The 16,638-nt window shown below is 44.2% G+C and overlaps 1 protein-coding gene across 1 annotated transcript; it reads right to left on the reverse strand.

Annotated features, from left to right (window-relative positions):
* Nucleotides 1-10,057: 10,057 nt before the first annotated feature.
* GPR12 (G protein-coupled receptor 12) lies at nucleotides 10,058-11,077 on the reverse strand (the record flags this gene model as incomplete). The annotated part of the gene is made up of 1 exon (XM_082752052.1): nucleotides 10,058-11,077. Exon 1 carries the CDS (start codon nucleotides 11,060-11,062, stop codon nucleotides 10,058-10,060), a length of 1,005 nt encoding a protein of 334 aa, XP_082608178.1. The 5' UTR covers nucleotides 11,063-11,077.
* Nucleotides 11,078-16,638: the final 5,561 nt, after the last annotated feature.

A 16,638-nucleotide genomic window follows, 5' to 3' on the forward strand; every position in this document is an offset into this window, starting at 1 on the left:
GCAATTGTAACATTTTATAAACAAAATAATTTGTGCCTTTTTTAAATAAAGTGCATTAAATGACTATCTTGTATACAACAAGAAGCTCTGTAGTTGCAATCCAAAGCTTTAATCCTAAGGGAAACTGAGGCGAAGATGTTTTGCTTCCCTTTAAAATCACTTGATACACTGGCAAGCTATGGTTCAAACTTCAACCACAGTTAAATGGAAAAACCTAAACAGTATAAGAAATAACCACAGGCCCCTATTTCCTAAACCAGTAATTGGTTCTCATACGAAAAGCACAACATGCAGAATTCAACTCACTGGTTTAAAGCCGCCTGGCTCCTAATGGGACGTGGGGAGTGCAAACTAGCACCGTGCAGCTGCTTTTGCTAAAGCTTGCGGAATTCCAGATGGAACCACACTGCAGTCAGTAGTATCAGGAGTTCACGTGCATTGCACAATGTTTCCTAGGAACAGCTCTCTCTGAAAAATTCATAGATGAGCATGGTAAACCAGAGGTTATTTTTAATTGCATTTGGCAACAGAAAGAAAGTAGGGGTCTAGTTAGTATGTCTAGGAAATTATGAGTGCTTCCACCAGCCAGGGTATTCTAAATTTCATGGCCTGGAGTTAAATACTGAGTTTTAAAGCTTTTTTTTTTTTTTTTTTTCCAGAGGCACAGTTATAACATTTTACTCTACGAGATTTCTTTTTATTTGTAAACACATTTACAATCAACTTTTGTAGGTTTTGGCTGTGACAACGAAGCTGAGACCAAAGTACAACGTGACTGTAGATTTTAGCCTCAGAGTAAAAAGATGTAGGCATGGAAATTGGATAGATGGCTGATGTGGCTACTTCTAGAAATAATGACAAAAGAAGGGTGCCCATCTCCTAGAAGAGCCCATATTCTCCTCCTCTATACATGCATGGAGCTCCTATCAGCTCCGATGGAAAACACATTTCAGCACAGGCAAGTAGCCCTAGGGACTGCAGGAATACTTTGCTGTGTATGTAACCCATTTACCTGCTTCTTCAGCTGCAATACCCATTCCGCATTTTTGAAGCTGTTTCCAAATCCTGGAAAACCACATCTTGCTCCTGTACACTCCTATACTGGTGGGAGCAGCCTGAGTTCAGGAGCAGACTAACACACGGTCAGCCCCTCTGCCCTGGGACAGCTGCTGGAGCATGCTAATTCCCAACAGCGAGCTCCTCCCCTCCTCCTGAGTAAGGGCAGCCTCTGCTTCCAATGCAAAAGAGATGAAATTTGGTTGAAATGTCATTGAAGAAGGCTATTTTATATCTCATCCTCAGAAAGGTCTCTGCTGAGAACGGAGCTTACTTCCAACACCAGCCTGTGATTAGCACTGCTAGAAATCCTCACCCCATGCTCTTTTCTTGTGGGCTCCCTGGGGCAGAGGCACCACGAGGTGGACTGAGCGCTGCTCGTGTATGGAGGGAGGATGCTGTCAGAGAGAAACCAAGGAGCAGCAAAGCAAAAGCCCACGGATGGAGCACAACTCCCTGAGCTCCACAGGACACAAACGGACACGGGTATCTCTTGTTTTCAGAGGGCCAACTCACGCTGCTTTCACTTGTATACTATGAAATACCTCTTCCCTGAAAGCAGAGGAGGCTGAATTCCCTGTTATTTTGCTGGGTTTCATCTTAGCAAATGCTGCAGTAAGAGGAAACTTCTTTGAGGACCAAAAGTAACCAATGCATTAAGAGCTCCACACCTTGGATCCAACTCTTATGGATGCTATGAGCAGAGGCTGGGAGAGCTGGGGCTGCCCAGTCTGGAGAAGGGGAGGCTCAGGGGGATCTCCTCCATGTCCCTAAACCCCTGAAGGCAGGGTGCAGAGAGGCCGGAGCCAGGCTCTGCTCAGTGGTGCCCAGTGCCAGGACAGGAGGCCATGGGCACAGCCGGGCACCCAGGAGGCTCCCTCTGAGCACCAGGCAGCACTGCTGTGCTGGGCGGGTGACGGAGCCCTGGCACAGGCTGCCCAGAGAGGCTGTGGGGTCTCCTCCTTGGGGAGCTCCAAAAGCCGCCTGGACGTGGGCCTGGGCAGCCTGCTCTGGGGGTCCCTGCTTGGGCAGGGGGGCACCAGGGGCCTCCAGGGGCCCTGCCAGCCTCAGCCCTTCTGTGGCTCTGTAGTGCCTTTCCTGGAATGCCCCTATGAAAAATGTTCGTTTGCTGTATCCTTTAAAAATAAAGGTGTAAGAAGTTTTAGTTACTGCAATATCCTGCAGGTTAGCATCAGTCTGTGCAAAATGCACACCTGTGCCATGTGACTGTGTGGCACATTAGACTCGTGATCTGTGCAGTCCTGTTTCCAAAGCATCTGTGAAAGACAGAGGGAAAGAAAACAGGAAACAGGGGTAAGTAGGAACATCTAAGTGCTCTACAGGCTTGTTTTAGTGATAAATATCCCTCTTGTACTCTGTCCCAGATGTGGCCACACAGAACATACCTGCAATCACAATTGCAGTAGGACACATCCAAATTAAAGACACAGGAATTCACACACAAACATACAAAAGGGCTGAGGCTGGCAGGGCCCCTGGAGGCCCCTGGTGCCCCCCTGCCCAAGCAGGGACCCCCAGAGCAGGCTGCCCAGGCCCACGTCCAGGCGGCTTTTGGAGCTCCCCAAGGAGGAGACCCCACAGCCTCTCTGGGCAGCCTGTGCCAGGGCTCCGTCACCCGCCCAGCACAGCAGTGCTGCCTGGTGTTATTCAACAAACAAACACCACAACCACCAAAAGCCTAGTTTGTTGGAGTCTGTTCCTTAAAAGTGGAAGGCCCCTCCATTTTCTAAGGTAAATCTTTGTAGCACAGAGCCTTCAGCATGCGTAGTTAGTACTGACTTGTTTTTATCTTGAGAAACCAGGACCAGGTCTGGGCTCAGACATCACAGGACATCGTATGTTTGGGATCAAATGGTTTGAGGGAAAAAAAAATCACCATTATAAAGAAAACAGTAACAGTTTAGTCACTTTTTTCCCCTGAAAGTGAATCAGGTATATTTCCAGGGTAAAGCAAACGCTCAAAGGTATTCAGTGAGATAAAGTCCTGATGATATATTTGAGAGAGTTACAGCAAACTGTAAAATTATGGGGTTAACAAACATTCTCTAAGTGTTCTTAGTTAAGAAATCTATTTGTGAAGCTTGCACAGAGCTAAGAATTTATTTTAAAGCTTTGTTTGTTTGTTTTTTAAAGGGTCTTCTGAATAGAAATCTATTAGAACTTTCCCATATAAGACTTTACCTAAGAATGCAGCACCATGTTTATGGGAGAAAATAAGAGGCAGGTTCTTGAAACAAAAAGGACTGTGCCAGACATCTTACTGCTGGGGGAAAAAAAAAAAAAAAAAAGAAAAAAAAGAGTAACCCTGTGGCCATCAGTTGGATTACTCTACACTACCAATTTGAGGAAGCCCTTAAATGTGCAGTAAATGTCCCTAAGTACTCCAGGCACAGAAAAGTCTCCTCCCAACCTGGGGTGAAACCCCTAATACTGTCTCATCCAGTTAAATACTCAGCTCTTCAGCAAGGGTTTGTAAATGCCTTCATATATGCAGAATGCAAAATAAAAGGTCTGAGGAGGTGAGGAAAATTCCCTCAAAAGGCAACTCAAGGCATTTGGGATGGCAGGTTTAACCGACCTCTGATTTCAAAATACGAAATTTACTCTCTACCCATTTGCAAAACCTCCCCTGGAAACTCTCCCCGTATCCTTCCGATGGCACGGAATTACTCAGCATCACAGCAGCGAGGCACTAGCTAACCGTAACACGGTTTCGTCTAACCTACATTCAGAACTCTTCCAGAAGAGGTCTGTATAGCAGTGAAATACACAACTGTTTCTGCTTTTTGTCTGGCTTGCAAGACCCACAATAACTTCGTGACTAAACCTCAGCGCAGGCATTTTTAGTGCAAAGGCACATTGTTTGCAAAGAAACAGGGACTGTGAAGTTATGGGCCCAGCTGGTCCTCGGAAGAAAAGGAATAGACAATGACTTACTCCAAGATAATCAGCTCTCAGCTCTTCTTTAATATTTTCAATATTTATCCACAAAAATCCTCTGATTTCGAGCAGGGCCATGACAGACTATAATAATCCAAATAAAACACAGGAGGTTGTTGTTTTCAAGGGAGGAGCAGCTCACTTGTGATTGCATTTCCTTCTTTCTGTTCTCTGGACGCCATCCAACAACAACAGCACCAGCACCGGCCTCAAGGACACGGGGACTGCTGCCCTGTGCCCCGCAACAGCGGCAGCTCCGGGGCATCGTCCAGGTGCTCCGTGTGTGCCATGACAAAATGCACAGCTCCAAACAACCCTCTCACAGGGGATGCCTTCATTCAAGCATCCTTCCTATCCAAGCTCAAGCACCAAGCTCTTGGCCGAGTCCCCTAGCCATAAAGGCTTGCTTCCCCTCGTCTGTCATTATCTACTTAACGTGAAAGCAGATATCCTTGAGGTACACCCAGATCCATGCCCACTAAAAGGATCTGCAAATTCCTGGTCGCAAGCAGCCTTTCAAGTTTGCTGGGCATCCCATCACTCTTTTACCGAGCGACAGGGGGACATGAGCATGCCTCAGTTATCTTCCCCACACTATTTTTAACTTGGTACGTACAAAGCACGACCCTTCCTTTTGGTTTCCTCTTCATAAGCAGAGATTGAGAGGTCTTACTGTCACTGCATTGCACATCTCTGGACTTCCACTAAGCCAAACTAAATGTGGCACTGAAAGAGAGGATAAACCACTGTTTTATGTAATAGCATTCAAAAAATGTAAAAAAATCAGAACATTCAAATATTATTTAAAACTGTGCCTCCCAATTACAGTAACACATTTATCTGCAGCAGGCTCTTAGTTCTAAGCACCAAATTTCACGTGATTTTGGGAAACCCTGCTGCCTAACATCAGTCAAGTTACAGGGCTTCTCCCTAGCATGCAAGGACCCACTCTATTAGGACTTAATTTACAGCGTGCAATAAGTTATCTCAAAATTCTGTTTTTCAAAGCTTATCACTGAAGTTATCAAGCTCTTTTCTTAAGGTGGCTTCCTGTGTATCATGAAACAGATGCTTTGTAGTTGCAAACAGTCCTGACTGCAAGTAGCTGTTTGCTGCTTTAGGTAAATGCATAAAGGCCAGATTCCTTCCTGCATTTAATGTACGCATCGGAGCAGCCACGTGTTCTAGAATGGGCCGCTCCAAAAGGCAGCCAGCTAAAACATCAAGATAATGCTCAGACCTTCTCCCAAACAGATGTGATAAAACTGCATGTAGATATTTAACATTAACCCTAATTAATCCTTTTACAAGTCTGGCTGAACTCCCCATCCTGCCCCCAGAAGTACACCACTGACACCACCTCCATGACAGCTGGCCAGCAGCACTCTTTTTAAATGTTCTTTAATTCCTGCCCTACAGGATCTGTATTCAGTGGGAATGCACCCGATACAGTCTTCTTCAAGGAAATGCTGTTCACCTCTTTCTGGTGCTGTCCCTATACACCTAGGGCTCGATCTGTCTCAGCTGGTGTGCAGATACCCTGTCCCTGTGCCCTCTCACAGCAGAGCTGTTGTGTCAAACTGCTTTGCACTGGAACCACGGCAGTCCCTCGACTTTTGCTGCAAAAGCTTGTACGCTGACTCGTGGGCACTCGGGATTTTCAAGACATTTGCCCGAGTTAGTTTCTGTTTGAAGGACAGAGAACCATTCAGTACCCCAGAGGTGGCTGAAGAGCTGGTGTTTCTTAAATAGTGACCACTCTGCCCAGCTCTAGATTTCTTTCTTTATTGTACATAGAGAAGCAGACCATATTTTCTCTGCATCAAAGTCAGGGCCAGCGTTTTGAAAATAAGGCTCTGAGCGTTGCAGAACACTGAATTTAAAAATACCGAGTGTGCAGTTATGTGTCAGGGGCCTCATTTTTAGTGACGCTGTTTTATCCCAACCCTCACTCACACTGCAGGTTGCTCAGAGCTTTTGGGAAATGAATCCACAGCTATCTTCTTTTTAAAAGCTATGTGACCCCTAAGAAAATGAGGCAACAGAACAGAAACTCTTTGGGGATGAACCAGCAGCTGGCCTAAGCCAAGGCTCACTGATGACGATGGAGGGGCTTCAGAGACTCCAGGATATTTCGAGGCTGGCCAAGGAATGCAAAGGATGGATACAATTGCTTGTATCGTGGAGCACCCATGCTAGGAAGACCCAGCGGCTACAGCAGGCCTTTCAGCTCGCTTCCAAACATCCCAGGTATTGGTAGGGGGTTTCTGCAATGGTATCATAACCTTGTTCTTTTAAAAACCAAGCTGGCTTCAGAATGGGCTAGCACCAGTTATAACATCCATCTCGATGGGCATCTTGGATTTGGGTATTCTCAGTATTAGTACCAACCAGAAATCCTGAACATAATTAATTTATTGAGAGACTGCTGTAGAACCAAATGGCCGATGCTGAAAGAGTACAAATCCCCACTGCAGTACATTGCTTTCCCTAGCAAACAGCATGAATTCAGCATCCAAAACCTAAGGTAAACAGTTATTGCTGAGTAATCCTATCCAGTAACTCTGTGGCACAAGCCAACCAGAAATAATGTCCCACATCAGTCCTATAGCAACTGCTTAACAAAGGAAGACTTCTGCTTAAAGTCCTTATTAAAATTACTATTTTTTTTTGCCTAAAGAATGTATTGCTTCCTTTCTATTGCTCTGAGTTTACTCAGCAGTTTATACTACCTGCAACATGGAGGATTTTATTGCTGTTATATTAAAAACATTCTTCCCTTATTGCTGAAATTCTTACTGTTAGGAGAAATGATTAAAAAAAGACAATTAAAATAAACCTTTCCCTAAGCTTTGAGGTTGAACGGGCGACAAAAAATGACTGCAGTAAATTTTGCCCATCAAGATACAAACCTGTTATTTAACTTAAGGTCAAGTATGCCAATAAATTAAAATGAACTTTAAATCTTTAAACCGAGTTACTCATTCATTAAAAAAATCTTTTGTCACTATGATTAAGATACTTCACTGCACATAGCATTGCGAGTTCTACAATGGCCTTACGCACAGGTGCTGTTCAGTGGGGCCATAAAATGACAGATTCCTGCACGCTGCCCAGATTTCTGCCAGCTTCAGAAGGATTGTGGGTGGACACTGGCGCCTCACCATAAAGAGGTGAGGCCTACGCGCTCTGAGGTAAGAGCGCTGAGATGTTTAACTCTGAAGAGCCAACATCCTCAGTGGTCACAGCAGTAGCTCGGGAGGCAAAACCGTGATTCTCACCTGTTTGCAATGAAAGGCAAAACGCGCGCTACTCATCAAATGAGGGCAAATCCCATCCCTATGAGCCAGTCGTGTGTGACTTCTATAATTAATCCTGCTCTCCTCTGTTTGACTCTGACTGCTCCTCAGGAGAGGAGCTTCCAATTACAAACCTCTCTGCTCTGGTACACGGATAAGGTCGGCTGCCCCGGCACTCTGGAGAGCCTCCGTGGAGTTGGGCAGCCTGATGACAAGGACATTAGGTGAACCAGCATGAAAGAGGGGACAACATTATTCCCTCCATGCTTTTTCTGGTTTGCCTACCACCCAGGTAGAAGAGAGAAGAACACTAGTGCCTGCGAGGTGATCCAAGATGAGAACAGGTCTTCATAAGCAGCTGAACAGTTGCCCTCGGGACTGAATTATGGTCACAGTTGTAGCTGCTCATCCTCATAACACTGCTTGGCAATTTGATAAAGGTGAATAATTACAAAAAGAAAGAGGGAAAAAAAAAAAAGAAAAAAGAGGGGGCTAGACCTTGTACGACTTCAGTACACCTCATTTGTTATTTTAAAAAGTGCCACTCTACATTATTCTGCCTCTCTACATTATTCAGTTCATGACTTTTGCTGCCATTTATTCCCAGTACTTTGCATACTTGCAAAACTGCACGCATACAGAGCATGGATATTTATGAAGTGATTATTTCTTATACAAAAATCTGTAGCAAAATAGGGACTTGGCAATGACTAGAGTTTCATTAGCATTCGGAAGTAGATAAAGAACACCAATATCCTACGCAGAGTAGGGGCCACAGTCTAACTGTGCTGAGCATCTGTAAATTGCAGCGAAGCCAAGGGAGCTGCACGCTCACAGCTCTACTAGACCATGCCATGCAATTATTGAACTAATCAGATTACAAAGTAAGAGCCAAATATCAGGAAGGTTGAATCAAGTAGATAATGGAATTTGAACCCAGCATTGCAACTTAAATTAGTTATTGCTCATAAGACCTCTACAGAGCCTCGTTTACAGACAATTCATTCACATTTGAGATTCAGCTTTGTGTATAGCATATGATTCCTAACATCACAGAAACTCTGCCACAAAAAGCTACAGTCACCCAAACATCCATGTGAAAAGGACAGATTCCATTTGGAAAAATCCAGACCAGCAACACAGTTGTCTCTACAATCTATACTATACAGGCATTTTTTTTTTTTCATTGAACTGTAAATATTGCTATTTTTACACTTGAGATTTTTTTTTTTTAAACTGTAATGGAAGATACTGAAGCAACACCACAGTACACTGACTTTGACATTCAAGGGAGTGTAACCTCCTGCTGATGCCAGGGCATGGCCACAGCGAGCTCCCATGAATGCCAGTGGAAGCGGTGCCATGGGCTCCCATGCACTGCCGGTAGCGTACGCCTTAAATTTCATGAAGAAATCACCCAGGAAGGTTTTCTCTCTGACAATCAGGTCTTCGGATTAGAAAAAAACATTTTATTCCTATTGCATTCTAATGTGGCTTCAGTAAAAGGTTAGAAGCAGTTTTAAATTTAACCATGAGAGGAAGCTTTGAGACCAGAACTATCATCCTATAACGAAGTCAACTGCCATGCATACAGTGCACAGAATCACAATCTGTAATGGATGAAACTGCCAGAGAAGGAGAAAACGTCGTTTCATGTTGCAGTTCTGGTTGCATACAATTACGGACCAGATATGCTCTGAGAATTTATCAACTTCTGTATTTCAAATTATAGCAGAAGAGCAAAAAACAAGTGTAGTAAGTGCAAATAGTTTTGATAAACTTCAGGGGAACCATTTCATGCAGAAATGAACTAAATACATGTTGCAAGTAATTTGTAAGTTATTTTATTTGATATTTCCTTATTAAAAGGCAAACTTGTCCGAGAAACTTGGAAGTGTTGCCTCTATTACAAATGCACAGCCGAAAGAGGCCATATTGTTTCATCAATTTTGAAACTCCCCACTGAATTCTTTTAAAATTAATAATATAATGAGCTCTGATGCCCCACATCTAAGTGAAAACAGAAGCCTGGCTTTTGAACAGGGAGACAAAGCATATCTTCTGTTTCAACATCCAGCCAGAACTCAGTAGAGGGCAGGTAACTCTTTAAAAATAACGATAGAGCTAATTCATGCTGAGACATAGAGTGAAAGCCATACAAGTACTTCCTCACTTAGAGCAAATTTGCTGCACTGAGATTATTACAACACATACCATATAAACCAGTACAATTGGCCATTATTTTGAAGAGTATTCTGATGATATACGTTTGGGTTTGTGTTAACAGGACATGTGTTTTCTTTTTTTTTTTGTCTCCTGCTTTAGTAAGAAAAAATGAGGGAAAAAATACCCTGACAACAGACTGTAACGTGCAGTATGGCTGAACTCAATCACATAAACAATTTCAGATGAGGTATGCTGTTTCAATCTATATTTAATTAGCAAACTTAATGTAAAATTATGGCAAACGTGGCAAAGTCTGGGTTATATATTCATAACAAAAGACCCTGAGCAACATTATAAATCTGTAAGAACACTGATTATTTTGATTTTGGAGATCTCTCTTAAACCGCTTGATTCATTTTGGTCTCTGGGGTTTGCTGTTTACACAGAGGTCAGCACATTCTGTGGTTTTTGTACGAGCCCATCACACACCAGTTAATGAATGCATCTAAACCAAAGACAGTGTCGCAAGAATGTCTGGGAAGTAACGTGTTAAGCAGCGTGCTCCTGGCTGCCAGTCAGACATCACTGGGCGATCTTGCTCTCTGGGACAGGTTGGAAGGAATACAGCCACAACAGATGAGCCAAAGCGCTTTCTGGATCTCCTGGTTTCTAAAAGCATATATTACAGGATTGATGATGGAATTGTAGGTAGCTGGCAGGAGGGTGGCATAGGTGTATATAGAAGGATAGGTGTAATCTGCTATTAGAGAATAGAGTGTAAAAGGCATCCAGCAAGCAGCAAAAGTCCCCAAAATAATGGCCAAAGTAGACACTCCTTTTCGGGTGGTCACATAGTGGGAAGTGGCCAGGAAATGGTGTTGCAAGGCAATCTGATGGGCATGGCGCATCACGATTTTACAGATCTGAATGTAGAGCTGCAGCATGAGGGCAAACATAAGCAAGAAAGAGACCGAAAGGACAGCCGCGTTATTTTTAGTGAGCGGTCTGATAACACTGCAGGTGGATTCATCTCTGAGGCAGTTCCAGCCCATTACAGGCAGCAGTCCAATACAGATAGATGCTCCCCAGAGCAATATAAGCATGACATAGGTAAAAGTGACAGTCCTCTCCGAATTGTAAGTCAAAGCGTAATACAGGGAGAGGTAACGATCGACAGTAATGGCCAGCAAGCTGCCGACAGATGCTGAGAAAGAGGCAACAATCAGTCCAATCGTAACCAGTTTCGTAGCTTCTGATTGCAGCAGGTACGCGAAAACGAAATTGATGATCAGTCCAATTCCCGCTAAGAGATCTGCCAGCGCCAGGCTGCCTATCAGGAGGAACATGGGGGCGCGGAGACTGGGGTTATGGAAAATGATAAGGACCACAACGGCATTTTCGCAGGAGATGAGGGTCCCTGAAGTGCACAAGACAATGTCCCAGGGGTTTACCAAGAGCTCTGGCTCTGGGTCTACGACAGGAACCAGGGAGGAGCCTGCAGCTGAGGCATTCTCGGGGGAGCTGGCTTCTACATGGTCCTGAGGCAGCCAGCTCAAATTAACCTTCAGATCTTCATTCATTTTAACCCCTGTCTTCTTCAACAGAAAGACATTTTTTTTTTTTTTTTAACGTTCAGACACACAGCACTGGAGACAGCACCCCGAGAGCATGCAACGCCCCAGAGACGGGGCGACACCAACCTAACGTGCGGGGCAGGCACTTGTTACGTAAATGTGGCAATTAAAAAATAAACGAGGGAAAAAAAAAAAAAAAAAGAGGGAGAAAACCCTGAAAACCGCCCGAGATTATCCGCTGAGGGATCCTCAGGGCAATTCCCTTCACCTGCAGAGGGGAACAGGCACAGGACAGCAAGCTGAGAGCCCATAAAAGGGGTTAAAAAAAAAAACAACAAACACACAGATTTAAGGAAAAAAAAAACATACAATCACACCCCAATTTAAGGGTGTAAACCCGTTATTCCGCAGCCCAAAGGGGGGGGGGGGGGGGGGGGGGGGGCTCCTTCACCGACCCCCTGTGAGGAGAACCCCGCCCGGGGACGGGGATAGGGATGGGGGGGGGGGGGGGGGGGAGGTATTTTTCCTCAGAAAACTCCCCAAAAAAACTCCGCGCAGGTACCGAAGGGGCACGGCTCTGACACCACCACGGCCCCCCCTCCCCACACAGCCCGGCGGCGGTCACCTGCGTTATCCCGGAGGAGGAGGAGGAGGAGGAGGAGGAGAAGCCGAGGGTCGCCAGCGGCGCCCGGCCGCGCTCGCCCGGCTCAGGCGCAGGGGGCCGAGGGAGGGCGCAGGTGCGCGCGCGCCCCCCCCCCCCCCCAACTGAAGCCTTGCGCGAGCGCGCAACGGTTTTCGGAGGGGAGGGGGGAGCTGGCCTCGTGCGCGCGCGCCTGCGCAGGTGCGCCCCGCCGCGTGCGCGCGCGCCTGTGAGGGGATGGAAGGGAAGGGAGGGGAGGGGGGGGGCGGGCGCTGCTGAAGGGGCGGTGGTGGCGGTGCCACAGCGGTCCGCGCCCGGTTGTTTAATATTAAGATTGGACAAGACCTCAAAAATGATCAGTTCCAAACACCCCCCGACCACCAATGTCACCCGCATGTCCCCAAGCACCACGTCCAACCTCTCCTTGAGCCACCCCAGGGACGGTGACTCCACCACTGCCCTGAAGTTCTGTGGTCTTGCAACAGTATGAAAATGAAAATATTGTGTAAAATACACAGGGACTGCACAAAGCATCTGGGCAGGAGCAGGTAGCACCCCTCAGAGAGCATACAGGAGGTCAGGGAAGCCAGCTGCCACCCTCCTAGGACATTAGGGACGTCACATATTTAATAGTGCAGGTCAGCACTGTTCGGGGTTTTTGTTGAGCTGGAAATTGCAATTCCCCTGAGGCCACAGGGATGAGGAACCACGCCACTCATTTGTCGACACCACGCCACGCACAGATGTTTGCCTCCAGAGGCTGGCTTCCCACCGTCCCCTATATTACCAATGGACAGAGGCATCTCCTCCGGGGCATGCCAAAATAGTGGGGTCAGCTGGGAGGCTGAAATCTCTAGAAGAGGCTTGAGCAATTTTAAGAAAGCGTGCTTTGTCCTCATTTGCACTGGCATGTACCTGCAGCACGTTGGAAAGCCTGGACCTGGAGTCGGCAGAGAAGAATTTCCTCCTCCCTTGTTGAGTAATGGGCTCAGACCTACCCCCGCCACGGTGCTAAGGCTTGTGAGGCTCTGCTGGGTGATTCACGATGATTTATCCTTACTTCTGGTGACCCTCCTGCTTTGTAACGAGGATTAAAGATGGATTTCACCTTGCTGCTGATTGTGGTCTTTGTGATTTATCTGTTGATTTCTTATGTGACAGTGTAACAAATGTTTTCCCTTCATCTAGACTGAGTATGTCTGTTGTGTTTCAGCATCCGTCACTCTTTCATTTAGAGCAGTCGCATTAAAAAACGGCAAAAGCTTTTCTTCATCCAGCTTCAACATTTGTTTCACAAATGGGGAAAACCAGCATTTGAATTAAATATTTTAATTTAGGACTTTAGAGAGCTGTGTTTATTCACTTAGTTAATTTGCGAATGATTTCCATTCCAATTAGGACACATTATAAACAAGCTAATGTTTGTATCCTGTATTGCCAGGTTGTCACTTTTTAGAGAGACAGTGGACTGTCTTAGTCATTAGGGCAGATGGCATTGGCACAGATTTCAATCTGCAGCACAACAGAGCAGTTCTAATTTAGAGGAGGATCTCTCTTTTTTTGTATCCTAAAGATTAACAGATGCAAAAATTAGCGATGGGTCATAGCTAAAGAGCTCTTGTACCACTGTCTTAATCCTGATTTCGGTCTCTCTCTCATGAGCATGCTCCTACAGATGACGTTTGCTGAACCTCGTGCTAGCACAGAACAGCCTGGTCCTGGATCAGGAGACCAAGGTCGGGGTGTGCTGGCTGTGGATATGAGGTAGGATCCCTGTCTGACGCTCTGACTGCCATGGTGATGTACAAAGATGCTCTGGCCTGTCTCAGGTAACACAAAATGGCTTTCATAATATGGGTGTACCCAGAGGCATGGGAAGTCTAGTGCTTTTATCTATCTCAGGGCATGGTTTGGAAGTTTTTTACTCTTCAGGCAGTCTCTGGCCTGCTGTCTCCAGGACATCTGTGTGATTTTGGCCACCCAGTCCTGTGACCTCATGGTCTGAGTAGAGGGAGCATCAGGCTTTGGGATGCATCCTGATTTACCCAGTGTGTAAGTACAAAGCTGACCATAGCAGCCAAACAACCCCTTTCAAAGAGGAAAAAGTGATCCTTAACTAACATAAGATATTCCTCACCTGAAGCCTTACCGCTTTGCAGACCTTCCTTCAGAAAATCCAGCAGGGTTCCATGCCTTTGTCTTGCTTTTTCCTAAGCACTCTGTCTTTTTAATACCTTTTTATAGGTTCCATTATAGGTCCCTAGACTCTCACCTGCATAGCCAAAACCACCAGGTCAATCGACAGTCTAGAATTCTTTACTTCAGATTTTTCCCTATGCGTAGTTTCATAGTAACCTAAACCAAAATATTTTAAAAGTTCATATTCTAGTGAAAACTCATGCAGATAGTAATGGGTAGTTGAATAAAGGAAGCGTGAAGAACCCAAATATAGGACAATAGCCCGTGTGTATTTTAGAAATGTCTTTTGTTAAAATTTTCTTTAAAAATGTTTAGAATCTTCTTAAGTATCCACAGTGAACTTATTGAGTGTAAAATTCATTGAAACACAAATATTTGGTAAAGCAGAGAAATAACTTAGAATTCTATATACTACTGTACAAAGAGTTATAAAAAACATCGTGTCACACTGAGCTATACATAGTGTTAAAGTACATACTGCTACCTTATCCCTGAACTTACCTCTATAACTTCTCTAGTATGGAACATTAACAATTTTAGATAGCAATAAAAAGAAGGATAAGTTTTATTTTTAACCGTGTATCCATCTTCTCCACCTAGCTTTGGCCTGTCTCTTAATTACTTTAGAGATTCCCTCCTGCAGAGTGAGAAGTGACTTGAGGTTCCACAAATGAGTTTGTCACTTCTTTTTAATTCCTTGCTCATTGCCAATTCACTTTGTATTTTGACAGGGAGCTGGCTTTACGTTGATTTAATCTTCAGTGTCACATGAGTGTCATTTAGATGCTCCGACAACCTAAAGAGCCAAACACTGCCCCTGCAACAAAACTGTCCAGTTATCACTGACCTTTCAAAATCTTTGAGCTTTTGTTTTGCTACATTTTATTTCTCCTTTTGGTGGACCAAGTGGTGAAGTCTTCACTCATTTTATCTCAACTACTTAGACAAGCTGAAAGCAGTAGGAGCATAACTAAAGTAAGGATTATACAGAGGATGCTTTGGGTACACTCCTTTAGCCCAAATCAGTCCTTTGGCAATTTCTGAAGGAAAGAAAGAAAATGGAGGATAAAAGAATACTTGCCAACATATGTCAATTTAATGGAAAATAAATCTTGTCAAACAGACCTGATGTTATTACAAGGGGAAGATATATTTTATTCCTCCATAGGTGCAACAGATTTTGAAAGGCATTTGTCTTCCCGTATGGCACCATAATAAAAATGCCAATTTTAATTAAAATAGATGGGAAATACCTAGTTCAATAAAATCTCTTAAAACACTAGTTTGCTGTATATGAGAGTTCCCCATGCAGGGCTGTAACAAAGACGGCTGCTGTGACCTAGGGAGAACCATGGCCAGAAACAGGGAGGTGATATTAACTCTGGACAGGGCATTGATGAGATCAGTATTGGAAAGCTGGATACAGTTCAGACTAACGTATTTTTAAAAGGTACTGAGAAACAAATGAGAATTCAGGAAAGAGTCACAGGTATGACATTGAAGACCTGAGAAATTGTCTCAGATTAAGGACTTACAGAATTTACCGTTTTCAGTTTCTCTGAAAGAAGATTGAGAAATGACTGGGTTACAGCATACCTTCACCACACTTCGGATGGCTCTAGAATCTAACAGGATAGCATATCTTCCAGAAAATTCCTGGAACCCAAAGTCAGAGAAGTTCAGATTCAAAATTAAGCACATTTAATAGCGTGATAATTATGCACTGGAACAACGCATCCAGCACAATAATGGATCCATTTCCTCTTTACTTTTTTTTTAAGAGGATGCCTTCATCAAATACAAGTTCTACATAGGCACAAGACAGAATAAAAAAGTTACCTGAAAGTAATAGTAATTTATTTTATTTTATTTTTTACAGCTAACTTTAGCAAGGAAAAAATTCCTCTAACTCACAGTTCGTTCTCTTCAGGTAAACAAACATGATACTCTGATGGATTTAGATGTTTGAAACCCCTTTTCCTTGGGTGCCAACTGCTCTCTATAGCTATGGCTAGTCTGAGGAGTCCTCTGCCAGAGGGCACTGCTCTTTCCTGTCTGGTAGATAGCTCAGTATTCAGTCTTCACAAATTGTCTGACTTGGGGACATGTTTCCCTGCATATACATTGCCTGTTTTTTTCCTAGCTCTTTTCTACTTCCTTTAACAAAACTCACTGATTTTCTTTTACTTCTTCTGCATATGGTATACATTAAATAACTTATTTCTCCTCTTTTTTTGATGATTTATTGTGGCTGGATTATTCTGGAACTGGGGACAGTGTACTTTGTTTCTGCTTTTGTGCAGCTTTCAGCTATTTTTGGTTACATCTGCAAAAAGTGCTTTCATGCCAGTCTCCATTTGCTAATTGGGAATAAATCTTGAGATGAGCATGAGATGCACTGAGCTTCTTCAGGCCACCATAAAGTACCTGGAGTTCTTCAAAGCACCACAGAGAACATTGCTGGCATGCTAACTTCTCAGGGTTTCTAAAACAGAAGACAAGGCAAGCGTAATAAAAATACTAAAAGGTGTATGCTATTATGGCAGAAGTTTGTACTACAAACCATTGGCTTGAACATGCTTAAGTGGAAAGGTTGGCTTGCAGCTATATTTGGTTCCTCTGTTTGCTGGCAAAGTAATGTCCCACAGCTGAAAATGATTCAAGGCACATTGATAATTTTAGTTATTTAAAATGAGATAATGGGCATCCTGACTCTTAAAAGCATGGGCAATATTTCTGAGAA

This window comes from Aythya marila (assembly GCF_965140915.1).
Source record: "Aythya marila genome assembly, chromosome: 1".
NCBI lineage: Eukaryota > Metazoa > Chordata > Aves > Anseriformes > Anatidae > Aythya > Aythya marila.